The 15,250-nt window shown below is 68.4% G+C and overlaps 1 protein-coding gene across 1 annotated transcript in view; it reads right to left on the bottom strand.

The window, feature by feature from the left end:
- RYR1 (ryanodine receptor 1) overlaps positions 1–15,250 on the bottom strand; it is a 109,006-nt gene that overhangs the window by 65,281 nt on the left and 28,475 nt on the right. Inside the window, 15 exon segments of the mRNA XM_039509927.1 lie at positions 627–738; positions 1,726–1,926; positions 2,851–3,643; positions 4,457–4,683; positions 5,192–5,278; positions 5,401–5,566; positions 5,844–6,004; positions 7,389–7,518; positions 7,812–8,179; positions 9,043–9,251; positions 11,827–12,001; positions 12,310–12,515; positions 12,968–13,115; positions 13,963–14,122; positions 14,906–14,989. Of these exon segments, the coding sequence (XP_039365861.1) occupies positions 627–738; positions 1,726–1,926; positions 2,851–3,643; positions 4,457–4,683; positions 5,192–5,278; positions 5,401–5,566; positions 5,844–6,004; positions 7,389–7,518; positions 7,812–8,179; positions 9,043–9,251; positions 11,827–12,001; positions 12,310–12,515; positions 12,968–13,115; positions 13,963–14,122; positions 14,906–14,989 (3,227 nt within the window).

The following is a 15,250-nucleotide window of genomic DNA, read 5'->3' as shown; positions in this document are numbered from 1 at the left end:
CGGGACGGGGCCCTGGTTGCGGGGAGACATGGGGCGGGACGGGGCCCCGGGCCCTGGGGGTGGGGGACCCCCGGCGGGACGGGGCCCCGGGCCCTGGGAGTGGGGGGCCCCCCGGCGGGACAGGGCCCCGGGCCCTGGGGGTGGGGGGACACCCGGCAGGATGGGGCCCCGGTGGGGGAGACATGGGGCCGGCCGGGGCCCCGGGCCCTGGGGGTGGGGGGACACCCGGCGGGACGGGGCCCCGGGCACTGGGAGTGGGGGGACACCCGGCGGGACGGGGCCCCGGGCCCTGGGGGTGGGGGGACACCCGGCGGGACGGGGCCCTGGGGGTGGGGGAGACATGGGGCGGGACGGGGCCCTGGGGGTGGGGGGAGACCCGGCGGGATGGGGCCCTGGGCACTGGGAGGGGGGGAACACCCGCGGCGGACGGGCCCCGGGTGGGGGTGGGGACACTCGGCGGGACGGGGCCCGGGTGGGGGGGAGACCTGGGGCGGGACGGGGCCCCGGGCCCTGGGGGTGGGGGGACACCGGCGGGACGGGGCCCCGGGGGGGGGGGGAGACATGGGGCGGGACGGGGCCCCGGGGGTGGGGGGACACTCGGCGGGACGGGGCGTGGGGCCCCTCACCGCAGTGGCTCAGCAGGTCAGTGTGGAAATCCAGCAGCTCGTCGCGGATGCCCTCGGGCACCGGACACTCCTCCTCGTCTGCCCCGTGCTTGAAGTGCAGCAGCATGTTGATCTGGGGGGCGAGACGGTGAGGGGCAGGGAAGACGGGGGGAAGGGGAAGATGAGCAGGCAGGGGCCGGGGCTGGACCTGCTGCTGTTCCAGCTCCTGGTCCCTTTGCCCCATGGGCTGGTGCAGTCCCTGCCCCCCTCCCAACTCTTCCCCACGGACATCCCGGGGCTGGCCAGCAGCCGGGCAGTGTGCCAGGGCCGGGCGGTGCCAGGCAGCGTGCTGGGGCTGGTAAGGTGCCGGGCGGTGTGGCGGGGCTGGGCGGGGTGCCGGGCGGTGTGCCGGGCCTGGGCAGGGAGCTGGAGTCAATGAGGTGCCAGGGCCAGGCGGTGCCAGGCAGCGTGCTGGGGCTGGTAAGGTGCCGGGCGGTGTGCTGGGGCTGGGCGGGGTGCCAGAGCCAGTGAGGTGCCAGGCGGTGTGCCAGGGCCAGGCGGTGCCAGGCAGTGTGCCTGGGCTGGTAAGGTGCCGGGCGGTGTGCTGGGGCAGGGCGGGGTGCCGGAGCCAGTGAGGTGCCAGGCGGTGTGCCGGGGCCAGGAGGTGCCAGGCAGTGTGCCGGGAGGTGTGCCGGGGCTGGGCAGGGTGCCGGAGCCAGTGAGGTGCCAGGCGGTGTGCCAGGGCCAGGCGTGCCAGGCAGTGTGCCAGGGCCAGGCGGTGCCAGGCAGTGTGCCAGGGCCAGGCGGTGTGCCAGGGCTGGGCAGTGCCAGGCAGTGTGCCGGGGCTGGTAAGGTGCCGGGCGGTGTGCTGGGGCTGGGCGGGGTGCCGGAGCCAGTGAGGTGCCAGGCGGTGTGCCGGGGCCAAACTGTGTGCCAGGGCCGGGCGGTGCCAGGCAGTGTGCCGGGGCCGGGCAGTGCCGGGCAGTGTGCCAGAGCTGGGCGGTGCCAGGCGGTGTGCCAGGGCCAGGCAGTGCCAGGCCATGTGCCGGGGCTGGTAAGGTGCCGGCGGTGTGCCGGGGCTGGGCGGTGCCAGGCAGCGTGCCGGAGCCGGGCCCCGTACCTGCTCCTGCGGGGGCGAGCGGAACTCGCGGGTGCGCCGGGCGGTCTCGGCGGCTGACATGGTGAAAGCCTGCATGAGGAGCCCGTAGCGCTGGCGCTGGTTGCTCTGGAGCCGGTCCATGTAGCGCTCCGAGAAGGCGATGATCGCCTCCACCCGGTGCTGCAGCTCCCGGTCACAGAAGTACTGCAGCAGGTGGCACATCTGGGGGGAGGATGGGCTGTCAGCGCCGGGGGACGTGGGGGGCAGGGGTATGGCAGGGAAGGCCAGGCCATCTATGCTGTGGAGAGATGGGGATCCCCCACTCCGTGTCATGGGGAGACAGGGGCAGGGACCCCCCCCACTCTGCACTATGGGGAGAGAGGGGCAGGGATTCCCCACGCCGTGCCGTCAGGAGATGGGGGACGGGGGCAGGGACCCCCCCCCCGCGTGCTATGAGGAGACAGGGGCAGGGACCCTCTGCTCTGTGCCGTGAGAAGAAGGGGGGCAGGATCAGGGTTCCCCCACTCTGCACCACAAGGAGATGGGGGACGGGGGCAGCGTCCCCCCACTCTGTGCTATGGGGAGATGGGGACAGGGACCCCCCACTCCGCACTGTGAGATGGAGGGGGGTGGGATCAGGGTCCCCCTGCTCCGCGCTGTGAGGAGACGGGGGCCGGGGGCTGGGACGCCCCACTCCGCACTGTGAGATGGAGGGGGGCGGGATCAGGGTCCCCCTGCTCCGCGCTGTGAGGAGACGGGGGCCGGGGGCTGGGACGCCCCACTCCGCACTGTGAGATGGAGGGGGCGGGATCAGGGACCCCCCACATCGCACTGTGAGATGGAGGGGGGCGGGATCAGGGTCCCCCCACACCGCACTGTGAGATGGAGGGGGGCGGGATCAGGGTCCCCCCACACCGCACTGTGAGATGGAGGGGGGCGGGATCAGGGTCCCCCCACATCGCACTGTGAGATGGAGGGGGGCGGGATCAGGGTCCCCCCACACCGCACTGTGAGATGGAGGGGGCGGGATCAGGGACCCCCCACTCTGCACTGTGAGATGGAGGGGGCGGGATCAGGGACCCCCCACACCGCACTGTGAGATGGAGGGGGCGGGATCAGGGTCCCCCTGCTCCGCGGGTCTCTCACCTGCAGCTTCACCGACTCGGGCAGCTTCATCTGCAGCAGCCCCTCCTCCAGCCCCTCGGCTTCCTCCTCGCCAGCCTTCGCCCCGGCCTTCTCCCCCTCCTCCTGCTCCGGCTTCTCCGCCTCGCCCCGCTCCTCCTGGGCGGGCTCCCCGAAGACGGCCGGCTCGATCATGCGCAGGATGTGCCGCACGTCCTCGTCCCCGAAGACGCCCATGATCAGCAGGGTGGAGACCAGCTTGAGGACGGGCACGAAGTGGAACTGCACGCTGCCCCCCACCGGGTCCCGGCTGTGCTGACCGCCGTCCTGCACCGCCTCCGTCAGCATGGCCAGCGCCTTCAGCTTCAGCGCCTCCAGCGGCAGCTCGGGGCTCAGCTGGTACCGCTCGGGGCTGGTGCTGACGAAGCAGGGCGGGGCGAAGTGCAGGGGCGGGCGCAGGCAGGTGCTGGTGCCCACGCCGGGCAGGCCGGGCTTCTGGCTGCCCTCGGGGAAGAGCCGGATGCTCTTGGTGGCGTCCGTCATGGGCACGATGAACTCGCTGTTCATGGTGAGCCGGGCCCGCTTGGCCGACTCCAGGTGCATGCTCATGAGCAGGTCGTAGTAGCCGCTGCGCAGCGGGCCGGGCAGGTGGGGGCTCTCGATGGCGTACAGCAGCTGGGACTCGTCCACGTGGCTGCACAGGGCGTGGGCCACCCGGTTGTTGCCCAGGGCGCACACGGCGCAGTACAGCTGCAGCGAGTGGTGCTGGAACGTCAGCAGGGCCAGCTGCTCCGACAGCTCCAGGATGTCGATGCACCTGCCGGGAACGGGGCCCACTGGTTAGAGCAGGGGGGCTGGGAGCCCGGACTCCTGGGTTCTATCCCAGCTCTGGGAGGGGAGTGGGGTCTAGTGGTTAGAGCGGGGGGCTGGGAGCCCGGACTCCTGGGTTCTATCCCAGCTCTGGGAGGGGAATGGGGTCTAGTGGTTAGAGCGGGGGGCTGGGAGCCCGGACTCCTGGGTTCTATCCCAGCTCTGGGAGGGGAGTGGGGTCTAGTGGTTAGAGCAGGGGGGCTGGGAGCCAGGACTCCTGGGTTCTATCGCAGCTCTGGGAGGGGAATGGGGTCTAGTGGTTAGAGCGGGGGGCTGGGAGCCAGGACTCCTGGGTTCTCTCCCCAGCTCTGGGCGGAGAGTGGGGTCTAGTAGTTAGAGCAGGGTCTGACAGGGAGACAATGAATCGTCCTTGGAGAAAGTAATTTCCCGCCGCTCTGTGCTTCAGTTATTGCTTCCTCCACCACTGAGATGCATCCACCTCTGAGCTGGGGCACGGCAGCTGTTTGTCAGCCACGCAGCACACTTCTGGCAGGGAGCCCAGGTGCACGGGACAGAACGGTCCCTGGAGGGGGGGGTTGGGCCAGGAAAGCAGGGCCATTCCCTAGCTTGCACCGAGATAGATTCCAAAGTGGACCGGCCACTAGGAAGTGATACAAGAGGTTAATAGCCTACTACTGCTGCCAGCTCATGGAGTCGGCCCCTCGGCTGCAGGGCTTTAGTACAAGCACAGAGCTGGAGGTGACAGGGTTCCCCCCACCGTCTCTCTTCCCGGGGGCCTGTGCCAGGAGGGGGCACTCACCGGCTCTCCTCGGGGATGTGCAAGGCCATCATGACCAGGGGGTCACCGCACTCCACCATCCAGCCGTGCCGGTCACTGATGCGGGCTGTCTCCACGGTCAGGAACTCGTTGGGCACGCGGCTCCAGGTCACCGGCGTCAGCATCTGAATGACAAGGCGCGGCGGGCACTGCGGCTCGGGGTTCTTCCGCTCGCTGTGGAACATGGCGGCTGAGAGGGGCATGATGTTCTGCCGGGACAGAGAGAGGCTGAGAATCAGTGTCAGAGCTGGAGGAGAACCCAGGAGTCCTGGCTCCCAGCCCCCCTGCTCTAGCCACTAGACCGCACTCCCCTCCCAGGGCTGGGGAGAGAACCCAGGAGTCTGAGACCCAATCCCTTGTTCCAACCCACTAGTCCCCACACAGAACAGGCAGCACGATTGCGCTTAAATCTCAAAGCAAATCCCTTCCGGACACTCATTGGCACAACCTGCCCAGCTGTGCCAGGGGGGTGGGGGAGCCCAGGTGTGCCATGGGGCGGGGGCAGGGCAGGTTGGAGGGAGCCCAGATGTGCCAGGGCGTGGGGTGGAGGATCCCAGCTGTGCCGGGGGCGGGGGCAGGGCAGGATGGAAGGAGCCCAGCTGTGCCGGGGGATGGGGTGGAGGACTCCAGCTGTGCCATGGGGAGAGGACAGGGCAGGTTGGAGGGAGCCCAGCTGTGCCGGGGGGCGGGGAGGGGGCACCCCAGGGCCGCCCCTACCTTCATCTTGCCCAGCTCGAACTGGACGACATTCTGGCTCGTGGGAAGGACGAAGACAGCCGGGAAGAGTTTGGTGTTCGGCTCCACCTGGACCAACCACAGGGAGTGAGAGACGGCCCGGAGCCAGGGGGTCTGCGGGGCCTGTCCCCGCTAAGGGGCGCTGGCTGGGGGGGTGGGGGACCCCGGCTGTGCCCCGGGGGGCCGCTCACCTGGTAGAAGGTGTTGATCTCCTTGCCGTTGGCCGTGAAGGTCATGAGCCCCGTGGCCAGGTCGACCAGGCAGCCGAGCACCAGGTCCACGGTGCTGACCCGGGTCTGCTGCCCGCTGCTCACGAACTCCCCGCCCCACACCAGGTAGCAATTGCTGCGCTTGATGCTGTTGGGAGAGGGGTGGGCCCGGGGGTAACTGACCCAGTCCCCCCCCCCAGCCACCTACTCCACGGCCCCACGGCCTCCTGGGGCCTTTCGTCCACCCCATGGCCTCCCATGACAGGGCCTCCCACCCCACATCCCCGTGACACACCCGCTCCGTGGCCCCCACCCAGCCCTCCCCAGTTCAAGGCCCCGGAGGGCAGGCTGCTCCCTGCAGCGCCCGCGGAGGGTCGCCCCCCCGAGCCCCACGGTGCTGAGCGGCGGAGGCCGGCCCCCCTCACCTGTCGTGGATGTGGCCCTGGTCGTCGCCCATGGTGACGGTGACGGTGCGCACCTTGCTCAGGTCGAAGGCCATGTCGTGCTGATGGTAGTCGGGGGTGACCCAGCCCACCCAGACGCAGGTGGGCTCCTGGCCCGCGAAGATCCGCACCGAGTGGTAGTACTGGGGGTGGGGGGCAGGGGAAGGGGCCGTCAGCCCGGCTGGCACCAACCCCACAGCCTGAGAGAGGAGAGTCCACGCCCGCCCCCCGCAGCGCCTGCCCCAGCGCTGCATCGGGGTCAGCACGGACGGGGCAGAGCGCCCCCTGCTGAGCCCCCAGCTCCCTGGAGAACAGCGCCCCCTGCTGAACCCCCCACTCCCTGCAGAACAGCGCCCCCCTAGCGCTGCATCGGGGTCAGCACGGACGAAGCAGAGCGCCCCCTGCTGAGCCCCCCGCTCCCTGGAGCACAGCGCCCCCTAGCGCTGCATCGGGGTCAGCACAGACAGGGGAGAGCGCCCCCCGCTGAGCCCCCAGCTCCCTGCAGCACGGCGCCCCCTGCTGAGCCCCCCACTCCCTGCAGCACGGCACCCCCTAGCGCTGCATCGGGGTCAGCACAGACAGGGGAGAGCGCCCCCTGCTGAGCCCCCCATTCCCTGCAGCACGGTGCCCCCTGCTGAGCCCCCCACTCCCTGCAGCACGGCACCCCCCGCTGAGCCCCCCTCTCCCTGCCCCACAGCGCCCCCTGCTGAACCCCCCACTCCCTGCAGCACAGCGCCCCCTAGCGCTGCATCGGGGTCAGCACAGACAGGGGAGAGCACCCCCTGCTGAGCCCCCCCCTCCCTGCAGGACAGCGCCCCCGGCTGCGCGCCCGGCGCCCTGCCCCACCGCGCCCCTGCTGAGCCCCACTCCCTGCAGCACAGCACCCCTGCTGAACCCCACTCCTGCAGGACAGCGCCCCACTGAGCCCCCTCTCCCTGCCCCACAGCGCCCCTGCTGAGCCCCCCACTCCCTGCAGGACAGCGCCCCCTGCTGAGCTCCCTGCTCCCTGCCCCACCGCGCCCCTGCTGAGCCCCCACTCCCTGCAGCACAGCACCCCTGCTGAACCCCCACTCCCTGCAGGACAGCGCCCCACTGAGCCCCCTCTCCCTGCCCCACAGTGCCCCTGCTGAGGCCCTGCTCCCTGCAGCACACGGCGCCCCTAGCGCTGCATCGGGGTCAGCACCCCCTGCTGAACCCCCCGCTCCCTGCCTCACAGCACCCCCTGCTGAGCCCCCGCTCCCTGCAGCATGGTGCCCCCTGCTGAGCCCCCCCCTCCCTGCTTCACGGCGCCCCCTGCTGAGCCACCCACTCCCTGCGTCACAGCACCCCCTGCTGAGCCCCCCACTCCCTGCTTCACGGCGCCCCCTGCTGAGCCACCCACTCCCTGCCTCACAGCGCCCCCTGCTGAGCCCCCGCTCCCTGCCTCACAGCGCCCCCTGCTGAGCCCCCGCTCCCGGCAGCGCGGCGCCCCCTGCTGAGCCCCCGCTCCCGGCAGCGCGGCGCCCCCTAGCCCACGTGGCCCGGCACCGTGGTGGTGTTCATGATGATCTCGGGGTCGTCGCGGTCGTCAGGCACCACGTCTTCCTCCAGCCGCTGCACGGAGGGCACCACCGGGGGCGGGGTGATGAACGTGGCCTTCTTCGCCTTGAACAGGAAGCTGGGGGTGGACGAAGATGGGGGGGGGGCAGGGGTGAGCGCCCACCCCCCTGACCCCGCTCAGCCCGGCCCAGCCAGGGAACAAGCCTGTGTCCAGTGCGGGGCAGGCGGGCGCCGCGGGGGGCCCAGTGGCTGGGAACTGGGGGGATGGGCTCCGCTCGTTAGAGACCTGGGCCCTGGGCCCCATTCCCTGCCCCCCGATCCCTGTCCTGGAGCTGGATCGGGGCCAGTGCCCCCGGAGGGGAAAGGCCCCATATCCTACTCCCCACCCCCCCGTCTCCTAGAGGCTCTCACCCCCTCTTGATCTTGCTCTTCTCCGATGCCGCATCCTTCTCATTCTCCGCCCTGGGGGGCTCCTTGGGGGAGGCCAGGCCCCCCCCCTGCTTCTCCTTCTCGGCCTCCTCGGCCTCCTTACGCCCGGCCGACTTGCGGAGCACCTCGAACTCGGAGTCGAGGTCCACGTCCTTGACGTCCTCCTCGGGGATGGTGAGGGCGCGGGTGAGGGGCGTGGTCCCCGCCGTGCACTTGAACTTCTCGTGGAACTCCACCGGCATGCTGAGCCGCAGGAAGAGCAGCTCGCTCACCGCGTTCTGCGAGCCGAAGGTCCGGTGCGTCAGCTTCAGGCAGGGCGGGTTGTCCACCGTGCCGTCGATGCGCGACACCTGGCCAGGGGGAGCGGAGGAGTCAGGAGGGGACGAGCCGGGTCGGGGCACGTGGAGGCGGAGCCTGTTCCGACTTTAACCCGCCGGTCTCTGCGCCACCCTCAGGACGTCCTGAGCCAGGGGGATGCTAAACCCCGCCTGGGCGCGGCTGCACGTCCGGGCTGGGTGCACGGGGCCCCATAGAGCGGGTGGGTCTCCCCCAGGGGCCGGCGGGCAGAGCTGCCAAGGGGAGCAGGCTGGAGCCAGGGGGCGGGATGTGACCTGCCCTGGGGGAAAGTGGGGGTCCGGCCCACGGAAAGATTCCTTCAAGAGCCTCTTCCGAAGCTGGGGCCATGGCCCCGACCCTGCAGATCTGGGAGAGGGTCTGGCTTGGAACCGGGGGGGCAGGAGAGCCGGAGCAGCCCACAACCTGGCCCCTGCCCGGTCTCAAGAGAGAGGGGCTCGCGCTGTAAGCCAGGGAGCCCTTGGTGCCAGCTGGCAAGGGGGGGGGACGGACAACAGGGGGCACTGGGGTTCACAGGGATCCCCCGCGGCAGGTATCGGCACTACAGCTCGCCGACGGGCAGCCCGTGAGGTCTGCACTCCGAAGGGTACTGCCCGGTGCACCGGCAGCTCCCCTCTCGGCCCTGGGGCAGGGAGCCCCTCCCCACTGGGCTCTGGGCTAAGCCCCCCCCATGGCTCCTCTCTCCCCACTGGGCTCCGGGACGAGCCCCCAGGTGGCTCCCCCCTCCCCATGGGGCACCGGGCCAAACCCCCTGGGGCTCCGGCCAAGCCTCCCGGGGCGTCCTCCCTCCCCACGGGGCTCCGGGCCGAGCCCCCCGGTGGCTCCCCCCTCCCCACGGGGCTCCGGGCCGGCCCCTCACCTCGTAGTGGGGGTGCTCGGGGGGGATGGGGGAGAACTGCGGCAGGCTCTTGCTGAACCACAGGCTGATGTCGCGTTTCATGTTGATGGCGAAGGGCTCGAATCCCTCCTGCAGCCCGCAGATGGGGAAGTACCGCAGGCTGCTGACCTCCTGGCCCAGGTTCAGCCGCCCCACCTGGCCCAGGCCCAGGCTACACACCGGGAGGAAGCCTGCAAGACAGGGCAGGGCCCAGCAGGGTCAGCACGGCCTAGCCCCCGGGACGGCACTCCTCCCCCTCCCCCAAGGTCGGCATGGCCCCCGTGACATCATCATCACTGAAAGGTGACAGGGCCAGAAAGAGTTAATGAACTCCCAGACTGACCCGACCCAGGGCCGTTAGGAAGATCTGTAAATGAACAGAGCGGGGAAATGCAGCGGGTGTTTGCTCAGGTCTGGTGATGTAAGCAAACAAGTCTTGTCTAGTGCTACCACTCGGACTCAAAGATCCAAAAGGGAATCCGGTAACTCCTCCTTTAACGTCGTCCCGCTTCACGCTGTGTCAGGGCCACCTCCCTGCTCAGCTAGGGGACATGCTCGTTTCCAGTTGTGCAATGCTCCCGTATAACGTCATTTGGCTGTAAGAGTCTGTGGCAGGGCAGCGACTTTACAAGGGAGCATTGCACACGTTCCGCTTCTCCGCCTCCTCCCGCTCCCTCCCAGCGCTTCCCCCACCGCCAAACAGCCCTGGACTTTCTTAGGCGCTGAGGACTTTCTGGGAGGGAGGGGCAGGAGCGGGGAAGCGCTGTGTCTCTGCTCCTCCCCCTCCCTCCCAGAAAGTCCTAAGCGCCGCCAAACAGCTGTTTAGCGGCACTCAGGATTTTCTGGGAGGGAGGGAGGGAGGGGGAGGAGTGGAGACACGGGGCTTCTCCGCTCCTCCCCCTTCCTCCTAGAAAGTCCATAGGACTTTGGGGGGAGGGGGGAAGGGATGTGGCATTCTCCGGAGAGGAGGTGGAGTGGGGGTGGAAAGAGGTGGGCCTGGACTGTGGATGGGAAGAGACGGGCCTGGAGCATCCCCAGCAAAGTCCGAGCCTGTTCTTCTCCGGGGAAGCTGCCGCTGCTGCAGCAAAGGTGCTTCCTAACGTCCTTGGCTGCAGCGGGCTGTGCCTGTGTGGGGTAAGCCGGGGCACCTCCCAACCCCAGTACCGTACCGTACAGTATACAGTATAATGCCTTCTGTCTGCACCCAAAAACTTCCTTGGAACCGACCCCCGCATTTACATTAAATCTTATGGGAAAACTGGATTCGTTTAACATTGTTTCACTTAAAGTTGCATTTTCCAGGACCAGAACTACAACACTCAGTGAGGAGTTACTGTATTAATATGTAGGAAGACACTTGAGAGAACTAGTATTATTGTCTCTCTGTCTCTTCGAAGGTTGTGGTCACCTGTAGCTGAACTGTTTAATGGATAAATTACCCTGGGCTAATTGCCAGGATGTTTGGGAGAAGGAGACTGAAGCCGATTGTTTTCTCAGGCAAAAAGGCTGCTGGAAATGTATAAAAACCCTGGGACACGATCCGGCTTCATCTCAGATCTGCTCTGGGTTTCAAGAGGGGGAAACCTTAAGCCATAAGGATTGAGATCCCCAGTCACTGACCGGAGCCACCCTGAATATGGACATTGGACTAGAACCTATGGACTATTCATAGGCGCCGACTCCGTGGGTGCTCAGCACCCACTGGCAGCTCCTCGCCTCGCCCCCCCCGCTCCAGCTCCTCCGTGAGCGGCCGCCGCATCCTGCTTCTCCCCCCTCCCTCCCAGCGCTTGCGCCGCGAAACAGCTGATTTGCGGGGCAGGGAGGGAGGAGGGGAAACGTGGCGCGCTGGGAGAAGAGGCAGGGCCGGGGCGGGCATTTGGGGAAGGCATCCAATAGGGGCAGGGAGGGGGCGGAGTTAGGGCAGTGACGTTCGGGATGGGGTTGGTATGGGGGCAGGGGCGGGGGGAGGGGTGCGGGCACCCACAGACACTGGAGAAAGTTGGCGCCTATGGGACTATTTCTAAAAGGACTTTTGGCAACTACAAGCTCATCTCTGCTCTGCATCCGGACCTCAAGAACTGAATTCAAGTCTGTCTGTCGAGTGATCTTTTCACCAACACTCTCGCTCGCTTCTTTTATAATAAATGTTAGTTTAGCGAACAAGAGTCGACTCTAGTGTGTATTTGGGGTAAGATCTAAGTTATAACTGGACCCGGGTGTGTGGCTGATCCTTTGGGGTTGGAAGAACCTCTCTTTTATATGATGAGATAGGACGACGATGCCTGAAAACCTCCCCTGCCGGGTGCGTCTGGATGGAGCCTGCGGCTGGGCACTTTAAGGGAGCTGCACTATTTGGTTCCTGAGTAACCAGTGAGGTGATACAGACACTGTTCGGGGCTGGTCGGTAAATCTGAGCACTGGAATAACCACCAGCTTCTGGGCTTTGTCTGCCCTGTTTGGTTTGCAGTTCACCCTGATTGAGTGACCTCAGCTGGCGCCCACGGGCAGCACTGTCACACCCCCCACACACAGGGGGAAGGAGGGTGCAGAGAGGGGACATCAGACACGTCCGTGCCCATGCCAGGAAAAAACCCAGCTGTCCTAGCACCCAGCCCCCCCCACTCCAGCCAATAGCCCCCACTCCCCTCCCAGAGCTGGGGAGAACCCAGGCATCCTGGCTCCCAGCCCTCTGCTCTAACCACTAGACCTCACTCTCTTCCCAGAGCCAGGGATAGAACCCAGGAGTCCTGGCACCCAGCCCCTCACCTTCTCCGATCTCGATGTCCTTGAAGGCCAGCTCGGAACCCGAGTCGCTGATCAGCATCTCCCCGTTGAGCGTGAACATGATGTGGTTCTCGGTCAGGTCGATCATGCAGCCGACCACGTCGCCCGGCTGCCAGGAGCGGCCGAAGGGCTCGCTGCCGACGTGCCAGCGCTGGCCCTGGGGGTGGGGAGGAGGGTCAGCGGCCGGGGCCCTGGCTGGTGACATGGGGCGCAATGGCCGGGGGGGGGGCAGGAGGCCAGAGGGTACCACACCAAAGGGCAGGACCCCAGGCTAGATGGGCCCATGGGGGGACCTGGCCTGGCCTGGCCGGGAGGGGGGGATACAGGGTTTTCATGCTGTTGGTGTGATCCAGGGGGTAGGGGGACAATGGCTGCGGGGTCCTGCTGGGCTGATCTGGGGGGCCCGTTGGGTGACCCGGGGGGGCAGGCGGATACCAGGCTGGGGCCGGTCCCTCCCCCACTCACCCGGTGGCCGTTGAAGACGTAGGCGAGCTCGTCGGCCCCCAGCTCCACGTCGGGGCGCACGTCCGGCCGGGCCCAGCCCACGCGCATCTCGCCCGTGGTCACCGCCTCGAACTCGAAGTACCACCTGCCGGCCCGCACGGCGTAGCACTGCTCCGCCCGGAACACCCGCACCCGCTCCGAGCGCGCCGTGGGCACCCCCTGGGCTGCTGCGGGGCGAGGGCAGGGGCAGGGGCAGGGTCAGGGTCTGCCTGCCCCCCCGGCCCCCTCCCCACCCTCCCACATTGCTCCCCTTCCCCACACCTCCCCTGCCCCCTGCCGCCTCCCCCGCCCCATCCCCACCCTCCCCCACACCTCACCACCCCCTCCCTGCCCTCCCTACTAGCCCTGTGCCCTCCACCACTCACCCACCCCCCCCGACAACCCCCTCTCCATGGGGGAGGGGGACGTGGGGTGGCGGAGACCAGGGGGGCCTGGGGGAGGGCAGGAGGGGTCCGGGGGAGCAGCCCCAGGCGGCGGAGAGAAGGGGGCCCAGGGAGGGCAGGAGGGGTCCGGGGGCCCAGGGGAGGGCAGGAGGGGTCCGGGGGAGGGGCCCAGAGGAGGGCAGGAGGGGTCCCGGGGAGGGCAGGAGGGCCCCAGGGGAGGGCCCCGGGGCACTCACAGGTCTCCTGGTCGGGGGGCTCGATGTTGTAGCCGTAGCCGATCAGCGTGCGCACGGCCTCGCACAGGCTGTTGCGATTCGTCTTCTTGGTCCGTTCGTCCAGCAGGTTGTAGGGCACCAGGCGCGGGTTCCGCTTGTTCTTGATGTCCTGGTGACACGCACACGCCACGGACACACACGGGACAGGGGGAAACCAATAGGAGCGGCTCTCGAGCCAGTCCAAACCCAGCCGATGGCCTGGGCCCAGCTGGGAGGGGCTGCTCCGGCTGCTGCCCGTCCCTCTGCGGATCTCAAAGCACCGAACTCATGTCGCTCCCACCCTGCCCCCACACAGCCACTTGCGAAGCAGGGATGGACCATGGCCCTGGGTCACTGAAGGGAATGAGGCAGGGGGAGAACCCAGGAGTCCTGGCTCCCAGCCCCCTGCTCGAACCACCAGCCCCCACTCCCCTCCCAGAGCCAGGGAGAGAACCCAGGAGTCCTGGCTCCCAGCCCCCCCTGCTCGAACCACCAGCCCCCACTCCCCTCCCAGAGCTGGGATAGAACCCAGGAGTCCTGGCTCCCAGCCCCCCCCTGCTCGAACCTCCAGCCCCCACTCCCCTCCCAGAGCCAGGGAGAGAACCCAGGAGTCCTGGCTCCCAGCCCCCCCTGCTCTAACCACCAGCCCCCACTCCCCTCCCAGAGCCAGGGAGAGAACCCAGGAGTCCTGGCTCCCAGCCCCCCCTGCTCTAACCACCAGCCCTCACTCCCCTCCCAGAGCCAGGGAGAGAACCCAGGAGTCCTGACTCTCAACCCCCCACCCAGTCTAACCACTGGATACAACGCCTGGTTCCATCACGAAACCGAAGACAGCCCAACACCCACTCACCCTGGCACAGAGCGGGCGATAACAATCCCCCAGCCCACCCCAAGAACCTCCCCAGCACCCCCCACCCTGGCCCCTCAGCCTGGCCCCCCAGCAGTCCCCTCCCCCGGCCCCAGCCCCAGCCCCCTACCTGCACGATGCTGTAGGTCCAGCCCTGGCTGACACGGTCCCGGGCCCACACGTTGTGCCCGTTCTCGGCCAGCTTGTCCACCAGCGTGTTCTGGGCCGGGGTCAGTTTGACGTGGGTCAGGTCCAGCGGGGCCGGCTTGTAGCCATTGGACATCATGTACCTGCCGGGCGAGGGGCTTCGCGCTAGGACCTGCCAATCTACCTCCCTCTCCATCTAGCCCAGTATCTCCCCCTCCCCAGCTGATCTAGCCTGGTATCCCCACCCCCAGTGACGGAGCGGGAAATTTCCCCGGTGTGTGCCTCAGTTTCCCCATGTGTGCTGCCTGGTTAAGGAGGCAGTGGGCAGAGACCCCCGCCTGGGGCCCATGGAGAGTCCCAGAAGACACTGGCCACTCCAATTGCCCAGATATTTGGCACCTAGAGCAGCTGGACAGCCCCACCTGCCTTACGGAGCCGGGGGGACGAAGGCCTGAGGGGGGTCAGGGGGGTTGTTAAGTGGGGGCAGCTGGAGGCAGAGGAGAGGCGCCTGGACTAGGACTCAGGGGGCTCGGACCGACCCAGACGGCTGCGAGTCGCTCCAGAGCCGGGAACGGGCGGGAGGGGGCTGGTTGCAGGAGCTCCCGGCATGAAGGGGGGGGGGGGCTGGTGGCCCCGAGGGCCGGTCCCAGGAGGCGGGGGGACCCCGGGGCGTGACCCTGGGGGGTCTGGCACACTGACGGGGTCCCCGCCTGAGAGCACCGGATCTGCAGCTCCATGACACCCGGGCCCCAGACCTCCAGCCGGCCCCCCCCGCCCCCCCCCCCGATTTATTTGGTCACCCTGGAGCTCCAAGGTTCAACAAGCCCAGGCCAAGCACTGCCCGGGGGCGACGTCCCGGGGCCGGTGGAGCCTCGGGCGGCTCCATGGGGGTCACGTGCCCCAGGCTCCCTTCCCCGAACACCCCCGTTTTGGGCAGCTTGGTCTTCTTGAGGTTCTCCTCGGCCTTCTCGTCGGCCATGCCCACGTGACAGCCCAGCGCCAGCAGCGTCCTGTGGGGGGGGGACAGCAACGGGGGGGTGTCAGCTCCCCCAACAGAGCCTCCTGCCCTGCCGCCGCCCCCAGGAGACGAGTCCCACATCCCTTCCCTCCGCTGCCACCCCCGCAAGAGATGAGACCCCCCCCCACCCTCAATGGACAAGTCCCCCCTCCCTCCACTGCCCCCCCAAGAGATAAGCCCCCATCCTGTCCCCCTGCTCAGCGGCCACCCCCTCTCCCCCGTCCCAGCCAGACCTCCCTCACCCACCCCTAGC

Source organism: Mauremys reevesii, linkage group 22 (assembly GCF_016161935.1).
Source record: "Mauremys reevesii isolate NIE-2019 linkage group 22, ASM1616193v1, whole genome shotgun sequence".
NCBI classification, from domain to species: Eukaryota; Metazoa; Chordata; order Testudines; family Geoemydidae; genus Mauremys; species Mauremys reevesii.
Note: the sequence above shows the minus strand (reverse complement) of the source record. Positions and strands in the feature narration are given on the sequence as shown.